Source organism: Triplophysa dalaica, chromosome 19, assembly GCF_015846415.1.
Source record: "Triplophysa dalaica isolate WHDGS20190420 chromosome 19, ASM1584641v1, whole genome shotgun sequence".
NCBI lineage: Eukaryota > Metazoa > Chordata > Actinopteri > Cypriniformes > Nemacheilidae > Triplophysa > Triplophysa dalaica.
This window is the reverse complement of record NC_079560.1, coordinates 6,951,973-6,966,320: the sequence shown is the minus strand read 5'-3', so window position 1 is coordinate 6,966,320 and position 14,348 is coordinate 6,951,973. Positions and strand designations below refer to the sequence as shown.

At 40.6% G+C, this 14,348-nt stretch overlaps 1 protein-coding gene across 4 annotated transcripts in view; it reads right to left on the bottom strand.

Annotated features, from left to right (window-relative positions):
* The window catches only part of vav2 (vav 2 guanine nucleotide exchange factor), a 124,188-nt gene that overhangs the window by 75,442 nt on the left and 34,398 nt on the right, over positions 1–14,348 (bottom strand). For all 4 annotated transcript variants that reach the window (XM_056731179.1, XM_056731181.1, XM_056731180.1 and 1 more), the window contains exon 2: positions 12,771–12,887. In XM_056731179.1, the coding sequence (XP_056587157.1) occupies positions 12,771–12,887 (117 nt within the window). The remainder of the gene's footprint in view (positions 1–12,770; positions 12,888–14,348) is intronic.

Below are 14,348 nucleotides of genomic sequence, written 5' to 3'. Positions count from 1 at the left end.
GAGGGACGGCTGAAAAATGAAAGATGTCCGAGAGGCGGCGAACGCGCTCTTCCAGGTCGTATGGGTCAAAGGACAAACGGGAAGGACAAAACAGGGTTCGTTTTGAGCATACAGAGGACACGTGTCAACAAATCCTCCCGCAATGTGCCATCCCATAGCAACTCTTTCTATTTCTTTCTGACATAACAAAGGGGAAGTGAGAGCTGTACCCTAACAGATGTAAAGGTGGGGTGAACACGGTCTGTAGCACATGCAAATGAACCTAAATTTATCTGGCGGAAACAGTGCATACTCATTCTTCCGTGATCAAATGTGTAGTATACTAAACTGATTGTTTAAGGCTGCTCTGAACAGATCCAGTAGACACGCCTGACTTCCTCGGAGCGGGTGGGGGTTGGCCCACACCCCTCTTTTCATCTGGATGAGAGGAGGAGAGCCGTCTGTCTGTCAACGTCTGATAAATGTTCATCCCCCGAATATCTCCATTAAAAGAGTCTCTATCAGGGACGCAGGCTGCTTAGAGCGCCTCTATTAGCATTGCAATTTATGACCAGGCACCACGGTCTGCCTGCTCAGCTCCCATGAGGACTGGCTCCATTCACAGCAGATTAGTCTAAATTGGGCAAATCATGTGTACGATGATTGGAGGGCCGTAAACATATCATTGGAGTTGTCTGTTAGCTGAGAGCCGGGTGTGCCTCAGAATGGGGAGTTTTTCAGATACACCCCACCGTGCAATGGTTCACAGAACAAAACACACAAACACCAGGGTGGACTCCAGGCTACGAAGGGTGTTCTGAAATTTTGTAATGACGAAACACAGATTCTGCAAGAACGCACCGAAAATGTAAACAAAAGATTTTGTCTAGACTTAGTGTGACTTTAACATGATCAGATTTCTCTTGTCAACAGACTTCAAATGAATGTTGCTTTTAAAAGCCTGGTGAAAACAAACCTTAAGGCAAGCCAAAATACACATGTCGAGTGTAGCATAGTTACTAGACAACACAAGCACAGTGTTCAGTTGACTCTGCATACATTTGTGTCACTTACAAATCACAAGAGACTTCGTATGGAGGTGGAAGAGTTCTAGTGGTTTACAAGAGCTTTGTTTTTGTGCGTGTCAGCAAGGATGGGGGCTACAAAATTGTGTCGGATAAGATTGGGTTTTAAAACACACTCCCCTCTACCCCTAAATCACAAAAGGAAACACCCATACTGTGCCTGAATTTTCGTTTCTATTCAAATGATATGACTCTTGCCATGAATGATTTGGAGAGATTAGATTTTAATTTACTTCCAATAAATTGGACGGGGATAAAAACGGTCCGTGTCTGCAAGGTCCTATTTCACAAATGCATGGAGAGCAGAAAGAGATTACAGTGGTTTATTTTGTGAACATGTTACTATTTTAACAGAACCAAAAGAGTAATTTAAATAATAATTGGATAAATAAACACATTAATTGACGTAAGTCAGGTAAGGACATTCATGTTACAGTTGGAAAAATTAGGGCCATATAATTTATATTTTTCCAAGTTCCTTTATCCTGTTTTTATTTTGTGTCTTCCATTCTTTTACTATACAATAAATATATACGCATTAAACAGCATATTCAGGCAAAACAAGCAGGTAAAATATTAAAAGAGTGGGATAGCGCTTCTGCTAATCCTTCTATTTCCACATTGCAGAAATCACAGGGCTCTAAATGTGGACTCGGTGCAGCCGGAAAACAAGGTTTAAAAGCAAAAACAAATTGCGGTGCACCATTGATATACATCACACACAAAAAAGCGCAGTGACAAACACACCTTACAAAAACAATCATCTCTGTCAAAAACATGTGCAAAACTGTATCGCACGCGTGCAACACTGGTAAATGTATTCTTAGAACAGACAGATTTTTTCGTATATGCACTTTACAGCCCTGACAAAGACATAGCATCAATTAAATATTGTATGAATCATAATATCTATTGTGAGAATTGTTGAATTAATAACAACAATAAAGTCAGAGTTCAATAAAGATGTCAGATGTCAATAAATCATAAAAACCAACATAGAGTTACGCTTATTGGATCATAAAAAATCAAAGCAGAGTGTGTCTTATTGAATCATACTCACAGAATCATAACACAGAGAACATGACTTGTGAGCTACTGAAAGCAGGAGAGAAAATGTACACTCAAAGAGGTTCACAACCTTCTGCTCAGTGTTCTTCTCAAGGTTAAGTCTGGGTCCAGAGAGACCATCTCTTGGGCTCTTCTGCAGAAAAGCTAAGAGAGCAGGGCAGAACCGAGGGGTTAGCACGGTCGAAGGCGCTTTTCAAAGCTGATGGGGGCATCAAACACTGTTAGCGAGGTCACAGAAAGGAGAAATTGTGTATGGATGCCATGTGATGCCTCTTCACGAATTACTTACTGGAACGGACAGAAGAAAGCACAAGATGTAGTGACCCTTTTAATACAATGACTCCAAACCCTTGAGCCAAAAATAGTGCTTTTCTAGACTTCATGAATAACATGGTTGTATAAATGAGTGGTAAGGAAACGCCGTAAAATGTTTAAAACTGAGTGAGAGACAGAAAAAAATCAGCTGCCGGAGCAGTTCTGCATCGCCACAGGTGAGAACCCAAGCTAGGTGCTCCTGTCCCCCACACCATGCAACTGAGCACTTCCCAGACCCCATCCGGGGTTGACCTTTAACGGTTTCCAGGAGGAGCCTGCAGATTATGTAGAATTAGTGACTGAGATCTGGCAGCTGCAATGAAACTCAATAATGAATTGATCTGAAGCCAGCATTAATGACAGCCCAGATCTCCGTTTGTGAGCAGACGGCTGCGCAAACACGCAAGGCCTGGCATCTAAATCCAGGTCGAGATACACAATGTAAAGTTTACACGATACCCACCTGTGCCACATGAGAACAAATAAACAATCCGGGCTTTTGGCAAGGGTGTAAAGAAAACAGCATGATGGGACACAAAACAGATTTGAATAAATCCATCCATGAATAGAGTTACGATTAGTTTTAGCGAAGCTTCATAAAAGTGGGTTTTAGAAAAAAAAGAAAGAGATGAAAAGAGAAAACACACCAGATGTGAAAAGAGGGGTGATCCATTTGAAACGGAACATTACAACTTTACTGTACCTGAAAGCTTTTAGTCGCCTCTGGCTACGGAAATCTCATTACTTTCTGTCCCCTGTGTCTCGCTGGCACGGGCCAAAACAAAAACAAGATGGCTCGCACATCAAAGAGCTGAGCAATGCCAGCGAAGTGGGGCCATTATTATTGTGCTTTGCTAAAACAGCTTGCTGTGTACCAGCACGCTTTGTATACGAGTCTGCCTAGATTTCACAGTCCTCTTGTAGGAGATCGCTCTGTCCCCGACTGTCTTTAATGTTGACTGCAGGGACTCCAAGATCTCAGTATGGTTCTTTTGGTGTGAGAAGCTTACCATCTGCATTTCTAATGGCTGATTTCACCCAGGGTTTTTGTAGATGTTCTTTAGGCCTCTCCAAAAATATCAGCATTTGCGGTGAGCATTTTGATCCTGATATGCTGTTTTTAACCTCAGAGGTCTGGCTCTCTTTTCTGGAGGATTTCTGGGATGTTTCTCAAACAGAGTTGAACTTTCGCTGCTCTCTTAGGCCCCAGAGAGTCAAACAGGGACAGTGTCTCAGTAGAGACCACCACAGAGCTCGCACAGCACAATTCTTCACATAAAAAGAAAGAGACACGGATACATACATACAAACACACACACACCCTCAAACACAATTTGCATTAAAGTGAGAAATGTTCTATGGTCAACCTCTAGTCTTCTTAAATCTCAGAAATAAGTGTTCGTCCTTGGAAAATAAGAGAGAGAGAGAGGGCAGCAGGGAATGTGCCACAGCAAATATAGCCCCAGATCCAGAAATAGAACTAGACATAATATTAATAATAAAACCCCAAAATGAGTTATTAAATCCAATACCACTAACTAATTTCAAATCACCCACTGAACCATGAGCTCTTAGGGCTGTGTTCACAAACCAGAATATATTAGGCAAATGCATGATAACTTATTTAGGCCATATCAAAAAGGAAAGTATATACTGTAGGAACGTACTAAAGAGAAATTCAGTAAAATACAAAACAAAAAAATACAAAACATATGAAATCCACATGATGCCTTTACGTAATAAATAAATGTTCTATTGTGTCTAACAGTTACATAAAGAGTTATACATATGCAAATAGCTTATATATAAGAAATTACACAAAAACCTTTGTGAAGTCTATGGGAGCTATTATGTCAATTCACATTTACTGCTTGACTTACTTAAAAAAAAAAAAAAAGAAAAAAAAAAGAACACATGGCTACTGGCCTGAAGCAGGACAATAAACTAATCACAGCAATTTTTAGGTGTACATATGACAGTAAATTAACATTCAGTTTCTCCCTGACTTTACTCCCTCGCTGAATGTGCCACGCAAAAGTGAGCTGTTATGTTTAGTGGCGAAACAAAAGCAGGACAGGGGAACCATTGCGCCGGCTCACTAACTCAGGCAGAGATGACTGGTGGGAAAGATTATCTCTCTTTGAGTGTGTGTATGTGTGTGGAGAATGAATTCTGGCAGTCAGAAATACACATGGTTTGTATATTCACATGTATGAGAAGATTAAATAACACGAGGAATCAAAAGCTCTTAATATGGCAGATACAATTTGCCATGGATGCCAACTACACATCCTTCAGGCTATTTTCATTTTGACGAATTAGAAATCTGACAAAACAGTCATTTAATTGAAACTATATTTAGCGAACACTCTGCAAGATTCAAAACCAAACAGTCCGAGTTGACCATTTGGACAGGGTATTGGCGTTTGTTTGCTTGACTGGGCATCAAGAAAGTGGTGAATGGCCCAAAGTGGCATGTGAAGGGTTGACATCCACAGAAAAAAAAAACAAAGCAAAAAGAATCTTCTCACTTTGTAAAAAACCTCCATTGCCCCAGGCTATACCAGCATTTTGATGGACAACAAGCCCCCTATATTGCACAATGGTCACCCAGCGCTTTCTACAGTCCTTTGATTTTGCTCGCACACTGTACAGAGAAGCTCTTGTGCCATGCGGTCAACTCTCACACGGAGATAATTGAGAGTTCACAGACAATTCATCAGCCTGTCCCCACTGAACACCACTGGCATCAATGCACACGCTCACCCTTGGCCGAGACTGCTCTCTTTGATGATAGTGAAGGATGTCATAACATGTCCACAACAGAAGTTAAGAAACTTCCCTTTTTATGTGTGTGAATTATGCATTATTCTATTTATTGCTCCGGTACCACAATTCTTCGTCCTTATAATCTACAAGAAAAACACCATTATTTGTCTACAGAGAGCTATAGATAACAGCAGGGATCAGAGATTGCCTGACAACAACCAATTATTTGAATCTATTTTTATAGACAAGGACTAAAAAACATCTATAAACTTTAACTATAACAGTACAAACGTGTGCTGTAAAGGTCGGAAACACAACAAGAAACTTGAAAGATCAACACACTAGAAAGTCCCCACAAAAACTGACAATGGTTTCAGAAACTAGAAACTATCAGAAATATTATTAAGTTACATGTATATGATGTTCTGCTCTTCCATTATCCAAAGCTTAATCATTATAAAAATCAATGACCTTTCCTGTTCACTGGAAACCAATGCTGTCAATCAAGACGACTGAACAACACAGTATGCATTAAAAAGTGTAAGGTAACAATAATAACAGAGCAGTCAGGCAGTTATTGTTGCCACCTAGTAGGGTCGACCCTACGGGTGAGAAATAGAGGAAGGACGGCAGTTTAGCACCCACAGCATGAAGCCTCTCACCACCTGGCTGGGCATCTTCAAGAGTGTAGGAGAAATGAGTCATAAAGAGGGAGAGAAAGAGAAATGAGAGAGAACAATCCTACTTTTATCATCCGTATCGAATTGCTGTGCCCATGTGCTGTAGAAGACGGCTTGAAAAAATCTCTAAAATTGCCCTGAGATGACCAGAAAAATTAATGTCCACTTTTATGAGGGTATTAACTTAATTCACTGAGTACATGTAAGTGTACCAAAAACACCATATATTCAAGGTCTTCTATTACTTAAATAATAAAGTATGTCGTTTTAGTGTATGAAATGACTCAGTAATATAATTCACAGCGCTTCATTGAAGCAGATGGACCTTAAATATTTGTCTAGGAAAGATTTATTTGTAAACACTACTGTTCCGCTATATTACGGAAGAAGGGCGTGAGAAAGACAGCAAGAACATGAAGGCCAACATCTAAAAACTAACAAAAGGTCACACTGGCATATCTGGAGGTTAAAATCAGATTAATGGATCCTTCAGCTAAAGAGTCACTATGGTCACTGCTAATAGGAACCCAGGCTTCTGTCGCAGTGTTTCCTCTTTTAATAGCCCTGTTATATACATGCGCAGGGATAATAGATATAACGCATGAATTCAAATTTTCATATCACTTGTCTTTAATATTATATACGAGGGAGATTAAATCCACTTGTGGACAACTTTTAGGCTTCGAGTAGCAGGCATTATACAGCACAGTTCATGATTAGTTCGACTGCAAGAGAGAAAGAGAAAGCGATGCCTTTTCACAGAGACTAGAGGAATTAATGTACACCCACTGACATTTACACGATTTGATTATTTTAAAAGACTAACTCCTTGGGGTTTCTTAACAGTTTCATACAAAACACGCATTGTACGCTTGAACTGCGTACAGGTTTTCTTACTTTGCGAACTGGCTGATAATTTTTTCAGCTTGTGTACTTTGGTTATATTAACCGAAATGCATCATATGATAAAATTTGCATGACCTTGAGCCTGCTTGACCAACCACAGCTTAAATCACAACACATCATCTCTTGGTGATTTACCAGCCAGAGCAGATGAATCTAAAGTAGCTTTCACCTTGAATACATCCCCACCACCTAAGATTTAAAGGGATAGTTCACCCAAAAATGACAATTCTGTCATCATATACTCACACAGCTGTCTTTAAAACCTGTATGACTTTCTTTCTGCAAAACACAAAAGAAGATATTTTGAAGAATGTTGGAAACGGCAGTACCCATTGAGCTCTATTGTATGGACACAAAACCAATGTCAATAGGTCCTGTCATTGTTCGGTTAGCAACATTCTTCAAAATATCTTGTTTTATTGTTCTTTGGGAGAAAGTCATACAGGTTTGAAATGACAAGAGGGTGAGTAAATGACAGAATAAGCTTTTGGGGGTAAAATATCCCTTGAATGCTCCAAAACACCACCAATACCAGAGACCCTCTGCCATGAGTTAAAACCTTCTCAATTCCCAAGTGATTACCACATATAGCAGTGCCCCTGTTTACCTGTTACTTGTTTATATGGGTGGAGAGGTCAGCGAAAGCATAACTCGCCACCCACGTCCATCTAGACAGCAGAATCTCAAACCGTTTCTGGAGTTTATGGAGAAAGACAAACACTCTCAATGTATATTTATTCATGCTCACGGATTCACAGGAATCACAGGAAATGTACCTGTCTGTCAGAGAATTCCTTTAGTTTTAGCAGCCAACTAAAGGGCAAGAGAAAAAGAACGAAACAGAGCAAGACGAAGGGGGAAAGAAAAATAATGAGAGTGCTCTGCACAGGTCTCGTGGCTAGAGCTGAATGTAAAAGCTCTTCCTGCAGGGGTGATGCTCTTTCTGGATGATTCCTCCATACCGCCATGGCACGCAGGAGATGCACCGAGTGGGGAAATATAGCGCAGACCAGCCAGCACATTAAAAACTCTGCCTCTCACATTTTATTTTACATCCGACTGCTTTTTGGACTCCAAGCGCACGTGTGGAGAATCTTCAAAGAGACTCACATAAGCCATTGTGCTGTGTTACGTTCACAATCGAGACAAAAGAGCAGCAATTATTTCTGCAATGTAGATTTTATTGTGCGCAGTGCTTGCGGTCTCTGTATAACGTGTTCAGCAGTTCATCACTTTTCATTCTGCAGAATTAAACGCCGCTGCCTGTCATCACCTCCTGTCAGAACACAGAATCGCCACAAAAACAAAGAGCTGATTCTGGAAAAGCAGTCTTGGCAGATTTATGAAATATTGCTACCGTTTTGCTTTCATGCTGAAAACACAGAGGAGCTTATTACATGTGCAGTGCTCAAGTGCTGACTAATACTTGATGTTTTACTTCATGTTGACATAATAGCCAGCAGCGATATTTTGAGAAGTCAACTGCAACTGTAAGCCTCTATGAGTTTGATTCTGGCTTGCGACACTTCTCAAATCCTGTCCAATATATACTAGGTTAGAAAAATCTTAAGCAAAATACACAACTTTCGTTTAGCGCATGATGAGAATGTTAATTGTTTACATGATTGTCCCCGATGATAAACAACGCCTGGCAACCTCCCGGTTAAGCAGGTAACTCCATAATGAGGTAAGAAATAATGAGGCAGGGCCAAAGTGAAGCAGGTACATCATTTCAATTATTCATAGCAGGAGAATTATCATCAAGAGTGAAACGTTTTGAATGAATAATTAAGTATGTTGGCAGCTTTATGTTAAAACATGCAGCCCTGCTTCTGATGGACAGCCATCACTGGGGAACACAGTGTGACAGGGATTCAGTGGCAGACGACATTTGCTTTGAGGAGAGGAAGAATTCCTTGCATTCTGGGACATTTGCTTTAATGAACCAAGTGGGGCAAATGGCTTTCGCTGCAACAATATCTATAGGCTATAAATGTTATAGACCTCAATATCGTTTAATTCACAACAGGGATGCTTTTGCAGATGGAAGAAAAACTTTCAGAAGCAGATTGATTGTGAAAAAGCAATTTTCAGCTAAAAGTACTTTATGGCCCAAGGTTAATCCTAAACTTAACCGAAGTAGTGAAGCTGAATCGAAAACATTACAGCAAAATATGCCTTCTATATGGAGATAAACGATCGTGATATTGGCCAGCAACCGAAAAACACATTCTCACTTGTCTGCAACCATTTAAAGTCAATGTTTAAAGTAAATGTTTGTTTAGCAGTAGACGTTTCATTCAACTAAACTATATGAAGGGTCAAAGAGGCACTGACCTCAACACTGATGAAAAGTAAAAGCAAGCTAGCCTGACACAAGACCTCAGACAACCCTCAAATGCACCAGTGAAGCCTATTCCATTGTTTAAGATGTCTCGGCTTGGCTCCACGGCGTTAAAAACAGCAATTCATTTAACCACCAAAACCTTTACAGAGCCTATTCATTATTGTCACCATTGTTCCTTAGCAACTTTCTCAAAGCGTTGTGTTCGAGCGCAGGTATTTGAGCAGTGCTCTGCACCAGCAGAGAATGCCTGGCAACCAGCTATTTACAGACCCTTTTTAGAGAGGAAAAGAGAGGAGAGAAGAGAGGAGAAGAGATGGGAGAAGAGAGCACAAGTACACTTGAACACAAAAATGTATGCAAGGGGAGAGAATAAACATGGCAGGTCAATGAACTGCAATCTTGCATTTAAACAAAAAAGCCCAGCACTGTTAACACTGGAAATAGTGTTTAAAAAATAAAACCATAAACAAGTGAAATGAAAAGGGTTTGGTAGTTTACAAATAACATGGGAATTTTACAGAGTCACGATTCTAGACTCAAATCTATGTACAGTATATATGATGCATAATTTAACAACAGTTATAATATATTTGTGGAAGGTGTACCTCTAATGCAACTTTATTTTCAATATAACATAGAATTTTTTCAGTTCAAGCCTTTAAATATGCGGTGTGGCAGGATGCTTTAACAATAGCAAGAAAAACAGCATAATGCATATGGCTGTAGTAACAAAACTATAGGCATCTAACTTAAACAAAAATTAAGAATTTATACTGCAAATAACAAAATATTAAAGACTAAATCTGTGCACATGTGCAAAGAAGATTCTCACCCTTTGTTCTTATTTAATCTCTTGAAAAGAATATTTGACTCCCAGAGGTCTCTGAAGAGCCTCCTCTAACCCCAGTGGTGTCAATCATGAACAAGTTTTACTGATCCTGCCCCCGGTTGTAACCGACTGTTAATTTAAAGCACGCCCACATGAGCCCACTGGGAGGTTATCCAGTCTTTTCGATAAAGACGAGGGATAATTATGACAACACTAAACAAGAGAGCGGGTCAATGCGATTTTTTAGAACAGCAATGTCCCAATTGTCTTTGTTCTTACCACCCAGTGTCAGATCAATTGAATGCAATCTAACAACAGATAATCAAAACCGTCCTCAACCTGTCTGATTCGCACATTGCAAATCAGTGAGCTATAAAAAGGTTGCGAACAGGTGGGGTGTCATCACGCTAATTGTCACAAAGACGTGAAGCCGAGTGATTGTGCTGTTCATTTAAATGATAACAACGGCATATTCAGATCCAATTAGGAGTCAAGAGTAAGACAGGAACAGTTTGGTTTGAATGCCACATTAAACCCAAAGCGAACCCCAGAGATCTCTGTGGATATGAGTAATGATATCACGATGAATATGAAATGGTGAGGAGAATCCGGGTCCATCTGTGAGTGCGGTAAGGATGCATCCCAGGGGCTGGTGGGTAGAGGAGGGTACGGAGAGTTGACAGGAGCGCTCTGGCAGAGTTTAGCGCGAGATGTGAGGTATTGGGGTGAGCCATCTGTTTGAAAGGCCTGAAAGTAGCGAGATGTAGAAATGGAAGAAAGACAATTACCTGAAGCATCAGGAGGGGCAGGTGTCTCTGTAGCTGCTCCGCCCAGGAAAGAGTAATGACGTGGTGATGAATCGAGAACATGCTGTAAAAAGGGTAACACTAAATGGACAGATTTGTGTTGCCTTGAGAGCGAGTCTTCCATATCTAATGCAGGAGATATGAGCAGTTAAATCAGCTTCCTCATCTCAAGATAGCTGTGTGAGATGCCTTGCCCAGTAGGTATACGTGCTAGAGATGGGAAACCTACAAAAACTAGTTGATGGGTAGAATAAACTATATAAAACACTAATTTATCTACAGTACAACTCAATAATAATTAATAGCAACCCACACAAGAAGCCAACAACGGCAAACATAATCACCATTCTTGAAAAGGCCAAGGACACTTCCACCATCCTGCCAACTAGGACACCAAGGACTAAAGTTTGTCCACTCCAATCAAAGGCACCCTGAAATTGACAGGCCTGGGAGATATATAGCCACCGGGGTGAAAGTTCAACGATATTTATGCACTACTCAAAGATTAAAAAAGCTTTCTTCCACGTAGCTCCACAGCCTGAAATGCATCCGTCTTTCTTCATTGAAAAGACGGTAGTTGATTTGCATGTATGGTGCATTGACATCGAGCTGCCGACTTCAATATATTATAATGTGCTGCTTGCCCTTAATGGAGAATCAATGGCGGGACAAGCCCGTCACCTTCGAGTCGACACAAACGCAATTTACACATTGACATGTGGAGGGTGTGTGTGATTGATTCTGACTGCTCGAGGGTTTTAATATTGTTTTCCGTACGCTCATTGACTCTCACTCACTGTCTTCAACACTATCCATTAAAGCCCAACGTCAGGCAAAGGCTTAATCTTGCTGTCTATGCCCCTCCCTTCAAGATTTCCCAACGCGTCTCGCCTCCCCTTTCGTTCCGGACAGCGTATCGAAGGGAAAGGTGCTAAACAATAGTTAAGAGAAACAAAGCATCCGGGTTGAACCTGAATGCTTTGCCCCTGTAAATACTTCATGGAGTCCGATCAATTCATGCAACTAAAGCAATCAATATTGAAAAGGCTGACTTCTCTTCACTTTCACTTACAGTAACTTTTAAAAACCATAATGATGATAAAGAACACAATGCCCCCCAATATTAACTGTAAACATTAAGCTGAGTCTGCATGAAAATATGCTCAACAAACAATGAGCTTCTATCATGGAGGTCAGCGCATTGACTTAACTGCCATAGTGATATAAAGATCAGGCTTTGGTTGTTCTTAAGGTTGTCACATTTTCTCCAATGCCTGGATGACTGAAAGGGGAAAGTCAGCATCACAGCGCTTACCCCACTAGAGAAAATATCTGACGGAGCATTTGACGGTTTGAAATCAAGCGGGAATTGAGCAAATTTGGATTTCAGACACTAGATACATCTGCCAGAATTTCTCATTTGTAAATGGATGCCTACATCTGTGTGTGTGGCAAACCAAAGTTAAAATAAAGTAAAATCTAAAAAAGAGTGATAGCACACCTCTGACACCATATGCCCCTAAATCACTCAAGATAAAATCTGCCATGTCAGGGGTAACTGTTCACAAATCTTGGAAACGTACATAAACACACAAGCAATCACAATCCATATAGATAGCGACACAGATATGCATTGGCACACACAGGCACGCTTCTGACCCCGAGGTGTGTGACCAAATGTGCATGTGAATATTCAAACGATGAGATAAAACGAGGGGAAAGAAATCTCCAAAAGGCCAATGGAGCATTATACACGCTTTTATATTACCCGTGGCATTAATGGATTGTGTGCGTGTGTTTGCGTCTCTAAGTGGGTTGTGAGAAGTGGAACAAAGCTGACACACAATAGCCCCACTTATAGGTTAATCTCTCCTAAAAGGGCATGTGTCATTAATGTCATTCAGCTGCCGAGAATTAAACGTGATGCTGTAAAATAGTGTATCGTCCCAGATAACCCGTGTGCTAAGCAAAACCGCTGTGCCTCACCTTCCCGAAGTCTCTCACGTCAAACAGGTCGAAAGGATCAAACAGCTCGCTGTTCCTCAAGCCGAATTTGTCGTGGCACACTTTCAGGAACGTCCGGATATTCTTCAGGCACAGAAACTGGAAAAAAGGGAGACAAACACAGACGTTATTGTTAAAATTTCTACCAGGCAAAAAGGAATAAATCATATTTTTAAGTCATTATGGATAATCATTTGGTATTATTAACATTCAGATGTATTTTAAAGGCATTCAAAGTCTCACACGGACCTCACGTGTAAGGAGAGCAATCACACCTCATTTTGTTATACTGTGTCTGGAGCATATTTAATTTCCTGCAGCCCAATGACAGTCAGTTCATTTCCTTCTTCCTGTATCAGTGATTAAGCAAACTGTTATCACACACAGTGATTTGGATCCCCAGGCTTGGCTGAAGCAAAACAAGCCTTAAGATAAGCCAGTAAGAGCCAGACAAATCGTCTTTGGCCTGATCTACCCGGGTCACAATTCACCTACCAGTCTACCTTCCTTCTCGTCCTCAGGATCTTTAAACAGAAACAAGATTAACTGCAAGTCTGACTTCATTCCATAACTATTAACACGGGTAGCATTAACATAAACATGACAAAAGTCTTGGCTCTCAACGCACCCTTGTTTCAGAGAACTCATTCATAAACATCCCTTGTAATGAGCATTTGTCCGTCATTATAGATTTGAGCTGGGTGAAACCGATACAACCGCATAAGCAGGCACAAAACAATAACAACTTTGTCATTGTTTTTATTCACCCGCCAAGTGTCACTGAATCATGTCCCATGTTTAATTCATGCGATATAATTCAATCAAATGCACGGGTTCACATTTCTATGGAGACTGTGGTGGAAACAAAACTCTAAATACTGCAAATACTAGTAGCTGTGTTTGCATCAGCACAGCTGGACTAATAACCATTCAGGAACAGAGGGGGATGCAATCCAGAAATATTACCAACATGCCCCCATTATTCCGCAGGAATCACAACCCCTATTGTGAAAACACCACTAGCTGCTCTTGTTCTTGTGTAAAGCAGGACAACGGAGGCCTATTTGACACATTATCGCCAGTACAATGGAGATAACCACCCATAGAACACAACCCCGGATTAAATTCACACAGCCCTGATGCCACTTGTAAAAGTATCCCATAATAAGTGTTGTAAAATAACCCCAGACGTGTCAGTGTAGCTATGCTTTGTACGTGACATCTACTTCATTTATCCTAAGAGATCAAATTTTTATTGCTAAGACTGACCGACAACATGACGCCAAGATAAGAGATTTACAAGAAGAATGCAAAGGCAACAATAATCATATATCATTGGTACAAAAGTGTACCGCTCCAATTTACAGCTCTGAACATAGAGATGTTTCACGTGTGCTAGCACTACAACATTTTTTCTCTTTTCACTTTTCTTTGAAGTCCTGAACCTTGAGCCATGATAACACGCTCAGAGTTTTGAAGCACCCTAGCAAGCATTTTTTACCCTGTTCAGTCGCATCAAGCCCAAATATACAGGCTCTCACTTTAAGCTAATCCGCTAGC